General features: G+C 35.4%; 1 protein-coding gene and 1 long non-coding RNA gene across 2 annotated transcripts; both read right to left on the bottom strand.

The window, feature by feature from the left end:
- Positions 1 to 12,509: 12,509 nt before the first annotated feature.
- On the bottom strand, positions 12,510 to 13,421 carry LOC113040706 (uncharacterized). The gene is made up of 3 exons (XR_003275291.1): positions 13,104 to 13,421; positions 12,928 to 12,971; positions 12,510 to 12,848 (listed from the first exon to the last, which is right to left on the bottom strand). It is a non-coding gene; the product is annotated as an uncharacterized LOC113040706 (long non-coding RNA).
- A 1,760-nt stretch (positions 13,422 to 15,181) lies between these two features.
- LOC113040261 (uncharacterized) lies at positions 15,182 to 22,649 on the bottom strand. The gene is made up of 8 exons (XM_026198604.1): positions 22,264 to 22,649; positions 18,337 to 18,672; positions 17,372 to 17,695; positions 16,645 to 16,977; positions 16,168 to 16,301; positions 15,919 to 15,986; positions 15,652 to 15,888; positions 15,182 to 15,302 (listed from the first exon to the last, which is right to left on the bottom strand). The coding sequence occupies exons 1-6, from the start codon at positions 22,316 to 22,318 to the stop codon at positions 15,921 to 15,923; spliced, it is 1,248 nt and encodes a 415-aa protein (XP_026054389.1). The 5' UTR covers positions 22,319 to 22,649; the 3' UTR covers positions 15,182 to 15,302; positions 15,652 to 15,888; positions 15,919 to 15,920.
- Between the last annotated feature and the right edge of the window lie 1,046 nt (positions 22,650 to 23,695).

Genomic DNA, 23,695 nt, shown 5'->3' on the forward strand with positions numbered 1-23,695 from the left:
TTATAATACATTTAAGCTTCTGTTAAGCTTCTGAATTTAATTTGCATTACTGTTTGCTTTTGATTCACTAAAATGTCTAGATGTCTAGCATTCATAAACTGAAATAATTAAGTTTAAGTAAGTGATTTTCCACTGTATACACACAATCAAAATGAAAGGTATGGGTATGTGAATTAGACTAACCAGCTGGCTAACATCTACAGATAAATTACAAAATGTAGCCTTTATTTTGTTGCCTTTTTTGTCTGTTAGACAACTTTAGTTATTCCATATTGCTGATATTTATCTTTGTTGTGATAAGTAGCTACTTCACTGTAAAACCCAAGTAAACTTAACTCAAACCGTTTGAGTAAACAGATTACCTTGATTTAAACCATGTAAGTTTTAAAACTTTGCATTCAAGTAATTAAGTGATTAACTAAGTGCTGATTGAGAATTAGTGATGAGCAGCTGCTGTTAACAAACAGAATCACTGAAGAAAAGAGAAACACAAGAACTACTACAACTGACTTCAGACACAGCCTTAGATGAAATCAACTGAAATAAAATACATGAAATCTCTCAAGATCTGATTAAACAACCCCACAAACAGCATCACCAGCTCCACTTATTAATAACCAGACTGACTTTATTTCTGTCAGACGTCTACAGAAGATCTTATTGAGAATGAACTAAGGTTTAGATGTTGATTTATTGTTTCATTTGAAGTAACCATGTTAGAGATCAGTGTCTGCTTTAGTTGGGCTCTTGACCCGCGATACTTCCGCGGCGGATCCTTTTGCTGTGTGGGTCAGTACCGGTACTAGTACCGGAGCATCCCTAGTGTGTCGGTGCGGAAATCGATAATTTCATGTCACCAACAGCCTGGGCCGGTCCCGATTAGGATTTACATGCTGAGAGGGAACCATCACACACCAACTCGGAACAAGATCGCGAAATGGCAAATTCAGTTATATCATCGGGATGTCATCGTGAACTTTAGTCATATCACCCAGAACGAGGGGGCATATGGTGATTAATATATCACTCTTTATACACACACACACGTATTCATACATTCAAGTACATATTCATGTTTAAATAAGACTTAAGTAGGCTTCTTGTACTTAAGGCGCCATTATAACTGCTCTAGTTTTCGTCTTATCACAAAACATAATAATATGTCTAAAACTCTAACAATTTCATCCTAAGCCCTCAGCTTAAAACCGTTAGAAATAATATATTGATATTTCTTTCAAGTGTAAATTTAATAATCTGATTCGGAAATGAAACGCCATGGCGCCATTTGTTTTTGAGCGTTACAAAAGTCTTACCTGACACGAAGAATGCAGACAATGTGAGAGAAATGAAGAGGTTCATTTTTTTGCCTCTAAAAGACGAATTCACACCGCACTCAACGACAGACAAAGTGAAAGTGAAAGTAAGCAAATAGGTCTGGGCGATATGACCTTAAAGAAATTCCCAGATTCTTCCACCCCCAAATTCCCCCCCCCCCCACACACACACAAACAAGTTGCAAATTTATTTTGTTTTTAATTTCATTTTTGTTTTTCATTTTATTTTCCCATTCTGGGATCTGGACTTCCCCTGTTTGATTGTAAACTGTGAAAATGTAACACAACATTCTTATAACACCAGGTGCAGTTTGTAAATGTTTGTAAGACATTTGTACAAACAAATGTTTGTTTGTAATGTTTGTAACGGAGAGTCACTTTTACCGCAAAATATTAAAAATTACATCAAGCATAAATAGCATGTTTTTTTTTATCAATCTGTCATGCCATGACATGCAATGCAAAACAATACAAAAGGGGCTATCATTTCAACATTTTCAAATTTGTAAATGAGACAAGATGATCAAAAAAGCAGGATTACATTTATATACATCAGCTATTAAGATTAAAACTGGCAACTCCACAGCGAGTCAGTGTAATGGAATTAGATTAAAGGGTTAGTTCACCCAGTAATCAAAATTATGTCATTAATAACTCACCCATATGCTGTTCCAAACATGTAAGACCTCCATTTATCTTGGGAACACAGTTTAAGATATTTTAGATTTAGTCCGAGAGCTCTCAGTCCCTCCATTGAAGCTGTGTGTACGGTCTACTGTCCATGTCCAGAAAGGTAAGAAAAACATAATCAAAGTAGTCCATGTGACATCAGAGGGTCCGTTAGAGTTTTTGAAGCATCGAAAATACATTTTGGTCCAAAAATTGCAAAAACTACGACTTTATTCAGCATTGTCTTCTCTTCCGGGTCTGTGTGAGAGAGAGTTCAAATCAAAGCAGTTTGTGATATCTGGTTCACAGACGAATCATTTGATGTAACCGGATCTTTTTGAAAGAGTTCACCAAATCGAACTGAATCGTTTTAAACGGTTTGCATCTCCAATACGCATTAATCCACAAATGACTTAAGCTGTTAACTTTTTTAATGTGGCTGACACTCCCTCTGAGTTCAAACAAACCAATATCCCGGAGTAATTCATTTACTCAAACAGTACACTGACTGAACTGATGTGAAGAGAGAACTGAAGATGAACACCGAGCCGAGCCAGATAACGAACAATAGACTGACTCATTCTTGAGTCAGACTGTGGAAATTTAACACTGGACTTCAAGCAACTTGGGCTATAAGCTTCTCCACCCTTCCTCCAGACTCTAGGACCTTGGTTTCCAAATGAAATACAAAACTTGCTCTCACCTGAAAGAGGACTTTGGACCACTGGGCAACAGTTCAGTTCTTCTCCTCAGCCCAGGTAAGTCGCCTCTGACGTTGTCTGTGTTTCAGGAGTGGCTTAACAAGAGGAATACGACAACTGTAGCCAAATTCTTTGACATTTCTGTATGTGGTGGCTTTGGATACCTTGACCCCAGCCTCAGTCCATTGAGTTGAAAAAGGTACATTGCAATTATTCAGTGAAAGAGAGTCCAAAGTATTCAAAAGCATTAAGGTCATATAAAAATGATGATTTTTTTTTTCAGTATGTAAATAAAGGAATACTCAAAGTTCAGTACAAATTAAACTCAATCAACAGCATATTATAGTGCTTTATAATAAACTAGTTATAAACTAGTAATACAATAAGGCCTACTAGCTAAAATATTTAGTAATGATTGTGATATGTCAAGTGACAAGTGACATGTGACATGTGGCCAAGAATGGTGACCCATACTCAGAACTAGTGTTCTGCATTTATCCCATCGAAATTGGAATACTGCCCCCATGTGCTGTCAAAAATAATAACAGTGTGTGTTTGGTTTGCTGCTATATTGGCAGCAGAAAGCATTTGGCAATCATACCCACAATTATGAGGGAGCTTATGGTGACAGGTAGTCAGTGCAAAAAAAGCTTTCTTCTTTGCAGTATAACATTATGTATAAGTTGTATAACCGTGTCCAATTGATCATCAGAAAATCTACACACATTTGTCGTCGTATGCCCACACGAACCCTTGGAACTGGAATTTGACCGTCTCATTCAGTAAGTGTTTACTATGTATTACTATGAATTTGCTCTTAACCTCATTCTAATGTTGCAAAATTCAGAGAATTCTAAACATGTGACTGCATGCCGAAGTTTAGTCATTTGCATAAAACACACCCAGACATCTCTATATAAGGACTTTCCACACAACCTTTACTTTACAAACTTTTCCCAATGTAATCAAACTAGACTCTCTCTCTCTCACAGCTCATTGAGCAATGTCAAGTTTGCTTTTCTCAAAACCAGTTCAAGCCAGCGGTCTTTATCCAGATGGAACCCACAGATCAAGATACGACACACCCAACATGATTGTAACACTTTCCAGAGTATGTAATCCTTGCGTATGGGTGGTTGATGTTGCTCCTACTTTTTTGTAAATGTAGAATACATATTTGAACAAATTTTACAAGTGAAAATAGATTTGAGGAATAAAATGCATTTACAGGTTTCACACACTAATTTGTGCATATGCCGCATCACATTACTATCTTGTGTACAATTAGTAATATAACACGACTGCATGCTAAGAGCATTATACAAAATACAAAAATGATTTAACTAAATAGAGAGTACATTTATGTTTATGTACATGTAAAAATTTAGTGTTTTGAGACTGATTCAGTGCACAAGGCATACAGTATCTCACCTCCTCCTGTGCAACATTTAACTACCTTTTTGAACAATGATAACAAATTCGATGTATTTTTATTGACCAATAATTATTTGTATATCACATATATAAAAAACGCTGAAAAAAGTCTGACATTTCTGTCTTGTAAAATCAGCTGTATTAAATACTCACCCATTCAGGAACAGTTAATCACAGAAGAACAGCAACAGCTGCAGCACTTATTCCTATAACTGAATAATGGAAATTCTTTGTATATTTTAATAAATCCGCAAGTAAATGTGGTGGACTGAGTCACCGCTGGCTGAACTGGACAGGCGATTTTCACATCAAGCGTATTTTTCCCCCTTCTCCCAAAACATCTTCTACTACTGTTTCAGCTATTAAAATGGTTCAGTTTTGTATGTAATGACAAAGTGATTATATTTAGTTTCATTTTTTATTAAGTTAATTTAGAAAAACATTTGGAGCATTTTTGTTTGTTAAAAATAAGTTTTTATTTTTTTAAGTAACGACCTCGCGGCCCGCAGCGAGTATATGTTTGATCAGTTTAGCCTTTTCAAATCATCACAACTTGCCTAAAATAAAGTCTATAGATATAAAACAATTCAAGGATATAACAATGTTTAAAAATTAAACCTAGATAAATGAGTGCTATATCTAATAGTTTGTGCAGAGAGTGGAAGTTAAAGTGTGCTTTGCAGGGCATGGAGGCACCAGAGCGATCACTTGAATTTTTTTTTTTTGTCAGTGCATACGCCGTAATTTTTGCTCATCAAGGTAAGACTCAAGACCTGTACAAGCGGTGTGATGAATAAATCTGATAAAGCAGTACTTGGAGGACAATTTTCTTGTTTGGATCTCAGAAACTACCCTACAACACCTCAAGTGACAAAATGGCTAGTATTTATCGCACTATAGCAGTAATAAGGAATAACGAATTCCTGTTAAATTTAAGATCTTTATTAAAGATTTTGACATATTACAGTAGCTTTGATACAGCACTTTATTTCCCACACAAACAGACTAAAAATATAGCCACCATTATGACATTTTTAATCTTATTGTTCTCAGCAGGAATGTCTCACTTCAGTGTTCAGTCGGCAGTGAATGAGCTCTCTGAGCTTACAGAAATACAGCTCAACATGAAAACTGTGGCATTTACTGGAAACTTCATGTCTGTTATGTTGATGTGCATGTAAAGATGATGGAGATGATCAATAATGAAAACATTTACAGATAGGATTTGATTTAAAAAAGTTTTCTAAAATTGCTCAAGGGTAAAGACTCACCATAGACAGTAACACTGAAGTTCCTTATGATGATGACTCTGTAGTTGCTGATCTCCAGTTTATATTCCCCAGAGTCTGTTGTTCTGGTGTTCATGATGGTCAGAGATCCAGTCTGATGATCCAGCTTCAGTCTGTCTCTGAATCTCTCAGTCCCTTCATTACACTGAACATCTGTACAGATCTCACTCTGATCTCCAGTGATTTCAGTTATAAGAGTGTTTTTAAAATATCATCACATCATAATTTTTTATTTCTCCGGGATCTAAAGTAACAGATTCTCCTTTTTTCACTGTCTTCGTTTCATTTAGTTCAGTGGCAGAAACACCTCAAACACAAACCAGCAGCTGATTGAAAGATATATCTTAGGGAAAAAGACGACATATACCGTTCACACTTTACATTAGGGCTTCATTACTTAACATTAGTTAATTATTTAGTTAACAAACTGCCAATGAAAAATTCTTATGAACATTCATTAATCTCAGGTATTCCAATATATAACACATTGTTAAAATCGAAAGTTGCAACTGTGTCATTTAATGAGCTAACATGAACTAAGAGTAACTATTTCTCATTCTGAATGTTATTGCATTAACTAAGATTGACTAATGAGATATTTTTGTAAAGTGATACCTATTGGTCTTCATAGTTCTTTTGCACCTGTATATATTTTTCTGTATTGTTATATTACAAAGTTATTTTTGTTATAAGAAAAAGGTATTAAACCTGTTATACTGTATTATGACCATTTTTTTAAACTATATTTCAATAGCGTGATAATACTGTATACTGTGATAAAAGCATTAGCATCGCAACACTGGAAACATCAAGACCCACGCGGAGCACTGTGGGAGTTGTAGGAATAGCTCATGGGTGGTGCTTTCAAAAGGCTAACATATTCTCTCAAAAAGGTGAATCTCGCCTAGTGCACCAACTGCGTCTGGGACGTCCCCGACTGCGATTTACATGCTGATTGGGAAACACCACACACTCCAGTTCGAAACAAGATCGCAAACGGGTGGGTCCCTACTTTGCATTAGTTCGTTTGGGACGGCCCTGGTGATGTGTGAAATACGATTTACAAGCGTATGTATTACTGTTAAAGGACGTTGCAACAAACCGATAGAAAGTACAATGTGTTTTTCCCAGCATATATAGATAGATACTCGGGGGCAGGCGAAACCAACCCATTTAAGCGGGGAAAAACCCAACAATCATTACAATATCACACACCACGACTGATCCATCACTCTTAATACACACACATACACACATGTATTAAACATTCAAGAACATATTAATGTTTAAATATCATTAATTATGATTAATTATTCTCAAATGTTAAACTTAAGATGGCATGTATGTCATATGCTCTAGTTTTCGTCTGATCACAAAAAAATCATGCCTAACCAACCGACATGTAAAACTATCACAATTTCATCGTAAACCCACAGCTAATTAAAATCTTTAGAAATGATATCTTAATATTTCTGTCAAGTGTAAATTTAAACGCCATATGGCGCCATTTGTTTTTATATAAAAAAAAAAGAAGAAGAAAAAAAAAAAGACTGAGCGTTACAAAAGTCTTACCTGACACGAAGAATAAAGACAACGTGAACAAAACGAAGAGGCTCATTTTGGAATGAACGCATGTTCTGTGGATTTAACAGCTGTTTTGTTTCTAAGGATCAAATCACACTTTAAAGCGACAGACGCAGTTGTGGAGTAAAGTAGGCGATTAATTATTCTAAAAGCGAAAGTGAAAGTAAGATAAAGTTAAGTGACGTAAAATAACAAGATGTGATACAAACAACGGTTAAGAGGCTTAGACAGTGCTCTAGTGTGAAAGGTGTTTTTTTTTTTTTTAGCAGTTGATTCTTCATGATGGCTTATTTATCTCTTAGATATTACATTTATTTATTTAAAATAAAATGCTATAAACTACGCACTGAGCCCATGATGGCGAGTAAGAGTATAACATACTCTTCAAACCTTAAACTCATCACTTCATTTTCACCGTTTTATCAACTATAGATAAGTGAAGCAAAATTGTAATCAAAATCATTAAGTATCTCATCTATGGTAAGTAGAAATCATTTGTTCGAACGATCACTTTGTTTTTTAAGGAATATGGGGTATATTGCAATGCCCTTTCAAAAGCAATAAGGTCAGTGGAAGAATGTAATCTACAAATAAAAAAAAAAAAGTAAAAAAAAAAATCTGTATGTAAATAAAGTAATCCTCGAAGTTCAGTACGGAACTTAATCAACAGCATATTATAGTACTTTATAATAAGCTACTAATACAATTACTAGTTAAAATATTTAGTAATGATTGTTATACATCAGTACAAGTGAAGTTACATGTGGCCAAATATGGTGACCCATACTCGGAATTAGTGCTCTGCATTTAACCGATCCAAAGTGCACACACACAGAGCAGTGAACACACACACACGGAGCAGTGGGCAGCCCTTTTTTGTTGCTTGCTGTCTGGGACAATGCTCCAAAGAGCAAGAGCAAGCAGAAGGAACTATCTTGGCTAGAAACCTCTGTATATATTATATGCAAAGTAATCTTTAAAATCCTGCTAACCAGCAGAATCACTAAAGAAAAGAAGAGAATATGTCAGGGAGACCAGCAGAAACAATGAATACAACTGGCTTAGATTAATTCAGATAAACTAATGACACGTGAACACATGAAATCTCTCAAGATCACTCAAGTGAAATCGTGACTCAGCTTGTTCAGTTATTTCTGATAACTTAGAAACTCAAACTCAAAAAAACAATTTAGTAGCAAAGAAGCTTGCACAATTGAGCCATAATGAGAGAATTCAATCTATATTAATAGTATTTATCAGATGAAATTATTTTATGTGGGTTCATTTTAAAGAAAAAAAAAAACGAATTATTTTATTTAAAAATCAGAAAAATGTAAAAACGAATTCTCTAAAATTGAAAGGTTAAAAAATATTTTTTACAGTACAATAAAACTTGCTTTCATGCTGATAATTTGCATATTTCAAAAGCTTGTTGAAAACTTAAAGCTGCAGTCTGTAACTTTATTTGGTTTAAATTGATCCGAACTTTAGTCCGATTCACAGCATTTAGCTTATAAAAATGCTTTCTATAGCCTTTTATCACAGCATCTGGAATAATAACATTTTTCATTTTGATGATGGATTGTAATCCAGAAAGAATCATGTGTTTATAAAACAAAAGGAAATTAAATTAAATGAAATTATATTCCAGTTTCAAGTGTGCATCTGATTACAGAAAGCCTGGGATAACACAAGATTGGTATTTTAAAGACGACCAGTTCGAATGGAGCATAATTAGCTTTTAGGGTTAAAATAATTTATTAATATGAAATTTGAATGGTATGACAATTAGAGATTAGACTGTACATAAAGTGAAATATACATGCTTATAAACATTATACTCATAGTCACACAATGCTGATATCGTCAACATTAATATTTTGCGAAAAAGTATAACAATAATAATAATTTGCATGTTTTGATGTGACATGAGCTAACCAACCTTTAGATTAAATCACCATTGGTAGCACAATATATTGAAATGCTTTTTTCCTCAATTTATTTTGCCAGGAATATACAAATAATAATCGAAAATAATAAATTCAATCAATCCATAATGACAATACATCAATCAGAAAAAATGCACAACAATTTGATTACACAATTTATCAGCATGAAACACAAAATGTAGAATAGAAATGTATACTAAAATAACTTCAGATAGTCAGCATACATGGCAAATAAAAGGACGAAAGGGTATTGTGCGGGAAGTTTTATTTACAGATGCTTCCTTGAATGTTTCCTCCTTATTCCTCTTTAAATACCGAAATCAGAACAAAACAATCATACATTTAGCATAATAAAAGCTTTAACAGACTTTTGCTGGGACCTGAGGTGACCTGAAAGCCAAATCTAACCTGAGGTAGAAAAACAACATCTGGCACACCCCACACCAGTAGAACAGAATTTCCTCAGATTTTAGATCTTTATTTTTGATCTGTTCTACCTGATATGAAACTGAGATCATATTTCTAATCACACCGAGACCGTACAATTGATACCAAACATGACATGGGTAAGATCACTTATTCTTAACTTGAGGTCTTGACACTTCTATTTCAACTTTCAATGACCTGGACCATATGCCAGTTTTGTTTTCACAAAGAGATCAAAGCACACTTTCAGGGGCGAAACCACTTTGGCCTCTCATATATGGAGATGGCTCTCACTGACAGCAGTTTGTTCATTGTTTGTTTGTGTTTTTTATTATTATTGTCATAACTATAGTGATTTATACTGATATTTATTTATTTACTATGCAAAACGCTGGAGGATGATTGGTGTTTTTTTTCTAACATTCTTAATATTTCCCTTGAGCCCTTTGACGGCCATTTTTGTTGACCCAAAAATGTATGCAAATGTTCGTGCCTTTACCTCACTAGATATCTTGTAGATGAATTCTATTGCACTGAAAGTCTTCTATATATAATATATAATATTTTATGCCGTTGTATATATATATATTGAAAATATTACCATTGCACTGTTTGGTTGGCAAACAATATGTGCATTTTCCTCTGGCGTTCCAAATAAATCAACATGAGTGAAGTTTGCCTGTCCTCCAAACTATCACAGCATGTCAAGTGAGAAATGTGTTCAGACATGCTTTTGGGGCTTTGCATAATGCCACCTTGCATGATTCATTTTCAACACTCTCCTCCCATAAAATTTGTGTGTGATATTGAAAGTCAGACACACCAATAACTGTGTCCACACCTTTTCATTTATCATTTCTTTACATCCTGACAGTACTTTTATAACACCAAAAGAGATTTGTGCTTGCAGCTGTCAGTATATCCGGCTCATATTGTTAGTACTGTTTTTGTGCATGTAAACTGATTTACAACCTCGTGTTTCTATATAAATCATATGTTTGAGTGTAATACTTACATTCTGTCCTGGTTGTGTAGAGTCATTATGGCAACAGAAAATCACACCTGTGGATACAGCTACAGAAACCAGCAAAAAAAAAAAAAAAGGCCAACACAAGCATATATTCCTGCTACAGACTGACCTGATTCTGTAATGATAAAGGCAGACATATACATTCCCTAGGTCTTATAGTGGCTTCAGTGATATCTCAAAATAATATGTATACCTTTATACTTGGATAGTCTGTTGTATGATATTGAATGAACTGATAAATGTTTCTGAAGATCAGCAATTAAAAAAAAATAAATACATAAAGTTTCACAGTGCTATTCAACAATGAACCAAATATTGTCGGAATTAGTCAAAATGTTATAAAGTCAAACAAAGAAATTGGAAAAACCCGAAATATAAACCAAATAAATGATACTCACTAATGACAGAAACACTGAAGCTGTTAATGACAGCGACATCTGATAGCACACTAGTTTTAATGTAGTAACAATCACTAGGTCTATATTAATTGTTGCTGTACATTTTTGTAAAGAGCATCACACTGCATGTGCTTATTCTAAACTTCCTGGTATTTCATGAATGGGACCTGAATAAAGAAGTATGCATGCTGCAGTCTAGTGCTCCATCTAGTGTCATAATCAAGAATATTCCAAAAATATGATTAAAGTTTAGTGCATTTCAGATTTAGAGACAGAATATTCACTCACATCGGGAATTAATGTTAGCTTAGTTAAACTTGAAAATATTTATTGGCAAACAAACTCACATTTGAGTCGTTAGGAAAGAAACTGATCTGTTTTAATAGCATTTACTCTATTGACTTTAAGCACTTTAAAGACAAAAAAAAGTCCATAAATACTGCATTCAAATATTTAATATTATATATATATATATATATATGCATATACACACTGAACAAAATTATAAATTATACACTTTTTGCCCCTATTTTTTCATGAGCTGAACTATGTACACAAAAGGCCTATTTCTCTCAAGTAGCGTTCACAAATTTGTCTAAATCTGTGTTAGTGAGCACTTCTCCTTTGCCGAGATAATCCATTCTCCTCACAGGTGTGACATACCAAGATGTGGCTTTTTTTTTTTTCTTTGCCCCATCACATTCCATATTTTCAAATAGTTGTTTCTTAGCCCGAAAAAATAAATAAAAAAGATCCAGATGATCTCAATTTCAAAAAAGTGTCCCTTATGACCCTGGTCCAGGGTCACATTTGTAAATGTAATATCTGACTTCCGGTCTCACCTTCTTTCATTTATTTTGAGTTTTACAGAACAGCTTGTTTTACAGAAAAACGTGTCTCCACATATACATTTCTAGTGCATTTAATCCATTAATAACAGCAGTGTCAGCGAGTTTTTGGATATGGTAAGATTAACGTATTTTACTAAATAAAGAACCAAATTTCATGGTATGGCCCACCCTTCTTCCTCCCTGTGGAACTTTTATCCATAGTCCTAACACACATTTAGAAAAGATTTACCGATGCATTAATATCTTACCAAACCACATCTAGAATACCTTTAACAATGTTACACTCTTAAAAATACAAGTGGTTAAAAGGTTTTTGACAGCGATGCCATAGTAGAACCATTTTTTTATTATTAAACAATAACCAGGTCTTTTTTTACCTTTTTTATAATCTGAAAAATCTTCTTATGCCACAAATAACCTTTTGTGAAACAGAAAGGTTCTTCAGATGTTGATGGTTCTTTACGGAACCATTTAGACATACAGGTTTTTCTATGGCATCATGAAGCGTTTTTAGTTTTAAGAAGGCACTCATTTGTCCATTAACAGAGTTTGTGTATATTACACTTATCTATCAATGAAAATATGTATTTCTCTGAATAAGTATGAAATGGATGTGTTGTAGGTGGCATCAGTTTTAAGGTTTGATGTATAAAAACATGGTTTGAGCTGTTGGGATGACCAGGTTCTGAATGAAAGTGTGGTATTACTGGAAGTGTGTTGCTGTTTTCTGTTTGTTAATAATATAATAATAATAATAATAATTTCAAAGCTATTGAGTTTTATCTTAGCTCAGTTATTTCTGGTAACAAAATCTAAAATTACAATAAAATTCAGATTCCAGTTCTTGAACCCAGTCTGATTTAATACCATTTATCACATTAACATATAGATTTTTCACATTTTTCATCCATTGTAAGTATTTAGCCTTTATATAAACAAAATATTTCAGTGTTTATTAGAAAAATAAAATACAAAAACACTAAAAAGTCAAGTTATTCTTCTCGAAACACATCTCGCGCCTCTTACACAGCTTGGGTTACAGGCTTTTGAGGAGTTTGGCCTATTACAGTACTACAACTCACAGATTTATTTTTCTCATAAAATGTCCATTACAAATACAGGCACCATGATGTAAGGTAAGGAGCTCTTTGAACAGATGACTCTAGAAACGGCTCTGATAAACCTGAGAAAGAAAGAGAGAGTAGCACAATTAGAGGTCATTTCCACTGTTCAGACATAGAGATGTAAACTGTCCCACATACTGTTCAAGTGCAGGAGATCATTTCCATTACACCGTGATGGCATTCTGCAATACAAAGACATTGGGAAACCAAACATTAAATAAGGTCAGATAACAATAAAATACAAAACAGCTCAATGTGGTTAAAAATGGAGAAAATAAGAAAAAAAAAAAAAAAAATACATAGTGAACATTCACCTTAAACGCACCCCAGGTCTTCATAGTCCTCCTCATGTGAAATGCACAGGCTTGGCAGTAAAAAACCTAATCAACATCTCAAATGGCATAATGTGACACTTAACACATTTATCAAAAATAATATTAATCATAATGATAATAATAATAAAAATACCCTCAGGACATTCCACCAATCTAGACATTCAATGGAAGTAACAAACATCTGAAATCTAACACAAATGTGTTTGTGGAATGCGGCTAAAACATGATTCAGATGATTAACACTAGCAAACAGCAGTCAGTAACAATCATAACATAAAAAAAAAAAAAAAAAAAAAAAAAAAAAAACATTACATAAATACACATTTGGTGTTATGTAGCTGCTTCTCTCCATACTGTCTTTTAGTGCAGTTCTTACAAGTTCAGGTCCTGAGATTCATAGTTTGATGATGTTACATGGACAAAACTTTGCTGGATTTGAACCACCTTTCTAACCACACAGGTTTGTTAGCCAAACAATCATACTTCAGCTTGGATATATTCAATTTCTCAAAGGTTCCTGTTCAAAATGTCAGTTTAGAGTTGACAAAGCTGGCAGAACAAAAGAGAATTGCTGGTTAAATTAGCTGTAAAACACCAGCATTCAAAACTCATAATAATGGTTTTTCAATATCACTGTTCCTTTAGCTAAAGTTTTGTAAACACTCCCTGTTGGCTGTGATAGTGTTGTCAAGATGCCAGTTCTTAAATTGTGGAGATGAAATATGGCTCAGTTGGACTGACAAGCCTTCCTGTAAACACCTAAATCAATGTGAATGTAATTTTAATCAGACTAAAAGGGGCGGTGTAGGTCCGAATTAATCTAATTAATAGGAAAAAAGTAAAAATTTAAATGCTTGAGTCTTATCTATCATCTCTGTTTCAAACATATGCATTGTGCACGTTTACAGTTGTCCTATAAACATCTGCATGTTTTTGTCTTATGAACTGCTCAGCGGAGGAGATTGGATATTTACTTGAAAGGTCTACTGATATCTCTCTTCTTTGAAATGCCATCAGGGGAGAAAAAAAAAAAAAAACAGCAATTCTCAGGTGGCATTATTGCAGTGGCTTTTTCCAGGTCTAAACTATAGACTGTATAAAAACATGGACTTAGTGTCCGTGACGTCACCCGTAGACTCCTGAAGAGCGTTTTTGAAGCTTAAAGTGTGCAGAGCGGGCCGTCGCCATCTTGGCAGCACGTCACCACGCAACTCTCCAGGACAATCAAAAAGCGGGAGCTGGTTGCTGAAGCCACGCCCACCTAGCGCAATGGCAGTGTCAGAAGCAGCAATCCACCTGTCACTCAAGTGGCCACGCCCTTAATTATTAAATATAAATTACCCCCCTCACAGTTGTCATGAAGGGCAAAATTAGCTATATAGACCAAACTCATCTTTGGACCAGGCTGTAAACATGTTTTTTCTGCTCTAAAGTTGGGGATTTTAACATGGGGAGTCTATGGGACTGACTCTCTTCTGCAGCCAGCCTCAAGCGGCCAGTCGATGAATTATAGTTTCACTCACTTCCTTATTGGCTTCAAGAGAGAGAGCGGGAGGTTGTCGCTCGGTCTGAACACAGCCAAAGTCGCATCAACTGTTCTAACCTCAGGTTTCTATGGGAACCGGAGCTGCTAACAGCCGCTGCTTTGACAAAATAACTTTACCAGTCAGCGATGGGCTCTTTCATTATAAGGTGGGACAATTTTGCCATATTGCATGTTGCAGTTTCTCCCTTTCATAAGTATAGGAGTGAAGTGTCTTTGTATTTATATAGCCTTGGTTGCAGTGGTTGCAGTAGTTTGTAGTGGTGTTTGGACAGTGGATGCTCCTTTAGCATTATCATTCGGTGCAATGCCATTATTAAGCTTATGTAGTTCAGGAATGTCCGCCGTCCCAGTTCCTGTTTAAAAAAAAGAAAATTAATAATAATAATAATGATGATGATAATAATAATACAAAAACTTAAAGTTGTCAATTAGGATAATAACAGATTCTAAGATAAAAGATTATGTGTGCACAATTTATATTTTCATTTTGTAAGATCAGCTGTAATACTTGCCATTTTGTCTTGATCTATGCCAATGGTAAATCCCAAGAATAACTGCAGCCACCAGCAGAAGAACACCAACAGCAATAGCAGCATGTATTCCTCCTGCAGCAGTTGACGACAGACCTGAAGCTGGAACAGCGGAAGACAGACAGTCAATATAGAGATTGGCTAATAATCGACTTTACCAAAACGTTTGACTGACATTTACAACTTTGTCTAAAATATTGTATGATATTAATAAATGACAGCAACTAAAACTGACTCTCACAATAAAACTGACTAACATTCTTTTATTTTTAACAATTCACAATAATTTTAAAATTCATAGTGTGACATGAAACTCACTTTGAAGACTACCCGGCCAGTTTGACATGCATGCTAAGGTAACAGATGATCAAAGATGGAATCATATACTGAGAACATTTAAGCATCTTAAACTGTTTTGTAAAATTGCTCTGAATGACTTAATGATACTCACCGGTGACAGTAACACTGAAGCTCCTAATGATGCTGAATCTTCCGCTGTTGATCTGAAGTGTCTCTCTGTTCCTGTCTGGATCACTTTAATACACCTCTAATAAATAGTCCTTGCTGATCCATAACATGTTGCTATGTTTAATTAATTTCTTAATTCTCTTTAGTGTCCCTTTCAGTGAATGTATCAAAATGATAAATTATGTTACTTTGTTTTATTGGCAGCCTCGGCCTGAGTCTGATTCATTGAAAAGTGAAGTGAAAAAGTGAAATTCATTGATGTTCAGTGCCACTCAATCTTTTGGATTCTTTGAGCTGCGAGTTATTAGCATCTACGTCCTGTAAGAAAACACATTCACAAATGGTAAAAAGTATAAACACTATTTACTAGAGACTCGGAATTGCGTGTTTTTTTTTTCTTCTCCTGTTGCTCGTACAGAGGTTTTCTTTCCCTAAATATTTCACACAGTCTTCTGTGTGCATTTATATTTATGTCAGATCAGCTGTATGCAATACTTACATTCTGTGTTACAGCTGTTTGTCTCCTGCGGCGACAGTAAATCACACCAGCAGCAGCTACAAGAGCAACCACCAGCAGAACAACAATAACTATTCCTGCTACAGCAGCTGAAGACTGACCTGGATCTGGAACAGCTGAAGACAGACAGGCATTATTACTAGACAGTGAATGATAATCCATCCAGTATTTAACAATATAATTTACTGATATTAACACTTTATTTTATTTTTTATTTTTTTCACTTTTGTCATCAGTTATATGAAACTGATTTAATTGATAAATGGCAAGCATTTGTTTTAGCAATAGCAGCATCCGATCACTGTGAGATCAACAGGAAGCCATGCTGACAGGAAAATGGACTAAAGTTTTCCACTTTCCTTATTACTAACATTCACATTCCAGCACGTACTAGTTTAATTAAAGCTATTGCAGGTTTTTTTTTTTTTTTTATTCCTCACCAATGACAGTAACACTCACCAATGACATTAACACTTAATCTTTTCACTCTGGTGATACTAAAACTGCTGCTGCTGGTGATCTGTAGTGTATAATCTCCAGAGTCTGTAGTTCTGGTGTTCGTGATGGTCAGAGATCCAGTCTGATGATCCAGCTTCAGTCTGTCTCTGAATCTCTCTTTACACTCATCATCTGTACAGATCTTACTCTGATCTCCACTGATCTGAACGATAAAAATGTCTTTAAAATACCACATCTTACAATCATTTGGGTTTTCTATTTTACCAGGATGTAAAGTGACAGATTCTCCCTCCATCACTGAGTTTGTTTCATTTTGTTCAGCGGCAGAAACACCTGAGAAACAAACCAACAGGTGAATGAAGGATATTATTTTTCGGTGGAAAGACACAGCATTTAGACTTTAAGTCTAAAAAAAACCCAACAATTATCCACATCTTGTACTATCACTCATATTTTACATCAAATGATGTGCAGTTGGATTCTGGTGAACTAGTATAGGTGGATTTAAACACATGATAACAGAAGGTGATCAGAGATGATGTAAGACCCTGACATCTTGAACAGAATAAAACTGATAAAATAACAACTAACCGACAAATCGTGTTTTTGAAGAAATTATCTATATGATGTATGCAAATTAATATACAAGTGAATAGAAAAAAAAAAAAGATAAAAAAATATTAATGTTGGGATTTAAATGCACAAGAGTACTTGCTTAATGGCTCACCACGTATGGCAAAAATGAAGGTCTTGTCCCTCTCACTGTTTATGCTAGTCTTGAGGTGATAAAGTCCAGAGTCTGTGGTTCTGATGTTCATGATGGTCAGAGATCCAGTCTGATGATCCAGCTTCAGTCTGTCTCTGAATCTCTCTTTACACTGAACATCTGTACAGATCTTACTGAGATCTCCACTGATTTCAGCGATGCGATTGCTATTAAAATACCATCTAATTCTGTCTTGTTGGTTTGCTATAACTCTAGTTTGAAAAGTGACTGAATCTCCCTCCGTCAAAAACACTAACACTCCATCTTCACCATCAGCGAAAAAACCTGAAGAATAAATGAACAGGTAATTATGAGCCAAAAAAAGCTTGTAGGTAAAGAAATGTTCCTGGATTTATAATGTACAGTAACACATGCAAACAAACTGCAGAAGAACATCATATATTTACACATACAGACAGACAGATGAGTGTCATGAATGATCTAATGCAACTTACTGAACACAAACCACATCCTGTTTCAAATTTAACTTCCCCCGCAATCTGTGCATTCACATAACTAAGCATTTTTATACTCAAATTCATAATGAATATTATCCATTAAGACGAACACATGTGCCTTATAATCTTTCATCAAAACAACTTCCCCTTCCTTTCACAGCGGCAACTATTGAGAAGCTGTTGTTGCAATTTTGAGCACAACGAAAACATATATATATATATATATATATATATATATATTTTTTTTTTTTTTTTTTTACTTGAATAATGATCAATTATTTGCACTTGACTCAGATTATGGCTTAGTAACATATATGCATTGCCAGATTTGTTCAGTGGTTGGTTCAAAGAGATGCGATGATACAGTAGCTTCTGTACAGCTACTGCTGTCATGATATTTGTAGATATAAACACATTAATGATGTGATTTCAAAATATAAGACTTGTATTTTAAACATAACGACTCACTATAGATGGTAACATTGAAGATCTTTTCACTAATGCCGCTGCTGTGGATGACCTTCAGTTGATAATCTCCAGAGTCTGTAGTTCTGGTGTTCATGATGGTCAGAGATCCAGTATGATGATCCAGCTTCAGTCTGTCTCTGAATCTCTCAGTACCTTCATTACACTGAACATCTGTACAGATAAAATGGAGATCTCCAGTGATTTGAGCTATTTGAACACCGTTAAAATACCATCTAATCTTCTCTTGTTGGTTTGTTGTAACATCAGTGTGTAGAGTGACTGGTTCTCCCTCCATCACTGACACTGACACTCTGTCTGTATCAACACCACATGCACCTGAAGAAGAAATGAACAGTTAATTATAAGTCAAATAAATTACACCACAGCAAAATGCAGTGAAAATGTTTTTCTATAGGTCATGAAGGTTGAGAGATCTGACTGGATTCTTAAATGTAACATATGCAAACAAACAGCAGAAGAACATTACTGATGTACACATACACTCATCAGACAAACATAAAGCCTCTTGGATGTGACTTGATGAGCACCATACAAACCACATCCTGAATCATTCACAGTTTTGCTCTGTTTATATAAACCTTAAATATTAAATATTAACTTAAATATTCACAATGTTCATTGTAGCAAAGTAAGTGTGATTCCAAAACCTGCATGCCATTTTTGATTTAGTAGTGTCCCAATAAGCTATTTACATTTACATTTAGTCTTCATTATTATTAGTCTTTATTTCATGCAATAGATGTTTATAATCCACAAAACAACTTAATTTACACAAATGAACCAGATTAGAGCCATCTTTTCACCATGACGATGATTAAATGACTTTATTAAAAAGGTAAAAACATTTACTGATGCTCATGAAATAAACAATGCATTAAGAGCCATTTTGTATTTAACAATGTAACATGTAACATAGTAACGTGACATAGAATTACAATCATATGTTTCCATCTAGAGCACAAGTTCATATTTTCACTATATGTCCCTTCAGTGTGGAAAAATGGATCTCAAAATCAGTCACAAACTTGAAGGAGTATGTAAACTTATGGGCTTATGTATTGTGTGTATTCAACTTCATAATGAATATTACTTATAGGAATAGTAAATAGCTGATCATTATGCACAGAATATTTTTATTTTATACAAAGAATTGTTGTACAATTTGTATAGATACAAAAGTTATTTGCAACCAAATACTGTTTTAAGTTCTGCTGATTAAATCTCACATATAAATAACATGTTTTCATTTACATTTTTTTGAACATTGACGAATTCATTACCATTTGTAAAAGTAAAGTAAAGCAAACACAATTAAGCATTTCTGGTGGTTGTGGTGGTTTCACTTCTATTTATGGTAAAACTGCTGCCTAAAACTGCTCAAATTTTATTTCCTGGATGTCAGATTTTTTTAATTTGGAGGCTATTTTGTTTTATTCAATTCTCTTAGAAATTGAGCTTCTTAAACACGTCTCTGTACACTTAAACAAACAATCAATCAATCCAAAACTCACTCTGTCGGCCCCTTGGGAGTGTCAGCCACGTTAAAAAAAAGTGAACAGCTTAAGTCATTTGTGGATTAATGCTTATTGGAGACGTGAACCATTTAAAATGATTCAGTTCAATTTGGTGAACTGGTTCGAGAAGAACCGGATACATTGCAGTGTACGCGCACACAATAGACCCTGAAGAGAAGACGATGCTGAATAAAGTCGTAGTTTTTGCTATTTTTGGACCAAAATGTATTTTCGATGCTTCAAAAAATTCTAACTGACCCTCTGATGTCACATGGACTACTTTGATGTTTTTCTTACCTTTCTGGACATGGACAGTATACCGTACACAGAGCTTCAATGGAGGAACAGAGAGCTCTCGGACTAAATCTAAAGTATCTTAAACCGTGTTCTGAAGATAAACTGAGGTCTTACAGGATGGAACAACATGAGGGCGAGTCATTAATGACATTATTTTCATTTTATTATTATTATTATTATTTTTTTATCCTATTTACTTCAGCCGCTACGGGTGACCATAACAATAACTTGTAATCTTTACAATAATATCAGAATAATGCAATGAGCAAGTCTGCGTTTATTAGACAATTAATAATATCACATCGGTTTGTGCTTTCAGAATCGGCGAATCTGCTGCGGTCGTTCCATCACATGATTCACATCTGCAGCAGAGACCTGAACCAGGAAGTTGGTCACCTGATAATAACCATAGACAGTAAAAGAAATGGACACAGCGACCCCATTGGAACTCAATTGAGAAAAATGAAGCCCAGTTTTAGCGTTTTTTAGCACTTCCGTTTCTGACGCGCAGACTCAAAAGAAGCTTGACGACGTCAGCAACCTGTCTGCCAGATGTAAATCTTCTAAGTGGCTGTGCGTGCAAACTGCCATCGTTAATCTTGCAGAGACGGCGAGCTTGAGCGGGGAGTTCTTTGTCGTGAGTGAGCAGGAGTAAGTATTCTGATTAATTATTTTGTATAGTATTTTAAAATGTAACGCCAGTACGCCATATTAAGTTAATTGCCTGCGAGCTTCTCCTCCTGTCTGTACGGTAATGCGACAGAGAGCCGAGTGGTTATGACGCAATCGTTAGCCTATTTTTTACAAAAACTGTTTATACGGGGCCATAATGTAACATAGAAGGTAATGGAGCCCTTTATACATTGTCGTGTATCTTTAGAAATAAATAATGGACAAACGGAGTCTTTAAACGCCTCAGATGTAAAGTTATTCGCTGTCAAAGTGACGCCAAAATGAATGGGAGTCAATGGGAATGCTAACGCAAGTGAAGTTCTGCTAAAAGATGGCAGCCCCCACCCGACTTCAACTTCCGGTCGAGTTCCTTGCCCCTTGATAATAACACAGTAACCAGTTAAACCCATAGACAGTAAAAGAAATGGACACAGCGACCCCATTGGAACTCAATTGATACAAGTGAAGCCCATTTTTAGCATTTTTTTAGCACTTCCGTTTCTGACGCGCAGACTCAAACTAAGCTTTGATGATGTCAGCAACCTGTCTGACAGATGTAAATCTTCTAGTAGCTGTGCGTGCAAACTGCCATCGTTAATCTTGCAGAGACGGCGAGCTTGAGCGGGGAGTTCTTTGTCGTGAGTGAGCAGGAGTAAGTATTCTGATTAATTACTTTGTATAGTATTTTAAAATGTAACGCCAGTACGCCATATTAAGTTAATTGCCTGCGAGCTTCTCCTCCTGTCTGTACGGTAATACGACAGAGAGTCGCGTGGTTATAACGCAATCGTTAGCCTATTTTTTACGAAAACTGTTTCTACGGGGCCATAATGTAACATAGAAGGTAATGGAGCCCTTTATACATTGTTGTGTATCTTTAGAAATAAATAATGGACAATGGGAGTCTTTAAACGCCTCAGATGTAAAGTTATTCGCTGTCAAAGTGACGCCAAAATGAATGGGAGTCAATGGGAATGCTAACGCAAGTGAAGTTCTGCTACAAGATGGCGGCACCCGGCCGACTTCAACTTCCGGTCGACATCCTTGCTGCCTGGTTAAACCGTAAGTCCGTAACAACGATTACCAATCCAGCCCTGATTACATTCGAATTGAACCAGCAGCAAATTAACTGAGCCCTGCATTTGTGCCAGATGTTGTTGCGTGCTGTGTGCTCCCACAATAAATTCGAATTTAAGCGTATTATTTATTTTCAGAATCGAAAGTGTTTTAGAGATCGACTTGCCTTTATCCGATCAGAGCAAATGGTGTGATGAGTAAACAGGCGTTACATTTGAGAGCTTTTGTTGTGACTCGCGAAGCATGCTATTTATGTTTAATACTATTTTGTTACTGAAAACATGACCTTTTAACCGCCATTTGCGTTTAGCACAAAAACACCGGAAGAGATAAATAAATGTCTTACCATGGTCGAGTAAACACCAGAACAATACAAAAAGCGAAATAAAGACAAGCTTCATTTCCACCAGGTTTTCGAAAAAAAGCAGACTTTTGTAAAGTCACAGGTTGCTTTTCATTAAACCAGACGAACTTCCTCGAGTGAAAGTGAAAGCACTGCAGCGCGGTGACGTAAACGCGTAAACTGGGAGCCTCCCTAAGGCGACACATGGGCTGCGTCCGAAACCGCATACTGCGTACTGGGTATTACATTTGAATTTGAACGTACTACTCCACCGTTAGAAAAGTACGTTCTATATAGTATGAATGTGGGTAGTATCAAAGTCCTTTCAGGACGGTCTCTGGTAGTATGAATGAAATTCGGACGTACTACATCCGCCATGTTGACATTGTCACGTGACATACGTCGTCACAACAGCGCGTAAATTTAAAGAGCCCAATCTACTGAGCGGACATCGGTGATGTTTTTCGTTATTCTTACCGCTCTAATCTGCGTTTTTACGTCGTTTGAATTAACAATCAAAGCAGGCGCCGGTCAGCTGTTCGCAGATCACGCCTTCGTTGACAGCTTGTAAATCCTTTAATTAATATAAATTTAGCTTTCAATTTTCTACCTCAGAATAACAGCAGCTACACCAGAATGACAGCCTGATTTTATGCAAGGATATAAAGTAACTTATTGTAATAAATGAATACAAATAAAATTACACAAAAGGAACATAAATCAATTAATAAACTTGAATGAATGCTTAGACAAACACACACACACACACACACACACGCACACACACACATACATTATAGAAATATACACAGAAACACACACACATATACACACATCCCAATATATAAATAAATAGATACATAATGTATACATTGTAGACGACACACACACACACACACACACACACACACACACACACACACACACACACACACACACACACACACACACACACACACATTAGAAATATACACAGAAACACACACACATATACACACATTCCAATATATACATAAATAGATACATAATGTATACATTATAGACAATACACACACACGCATGCACGCACACACACACACACACACACACACACACACATATATATATATATATATATATATATATATATATATATATATACATATATAGATATAGATATATCAGCAAAAAACGTGTAACCTATTGAAATTTTATTCTAAAAAACAAAAACTACATAACAGACTGTGAACAGCATCATACAGACATTGTGCACAGAATGAGCAGGTCTTTCATGGGGATTTTGAGGAGACCGATTGCCTTCCCCACCTCAGATGACAGGCAGTGGAAGCAGCTTTTCTTCTGGTAACTGGAACAATAGATGGCTGTCACATACAAACTGATCCTCCAGCAAGTGAGTGTTCATCTGCCTCATCACAGCATATAGAGAGCCTGTAGA

Source organism: Carassius auratus, chromosome 22 (genome assembly GCF_003368295.1).
Source record: "Carassius auratus strain Wakin chromosome 22, ASM336829v1, whole genome shotgun sequence".
NCBI classification, from domain to species: domain Eukaryota; kingdom Metazoa; phylum Chordata; class Actinopteri; order Cypriniformes; family Cyprinidae; genus Carassius; species Carassius auratus.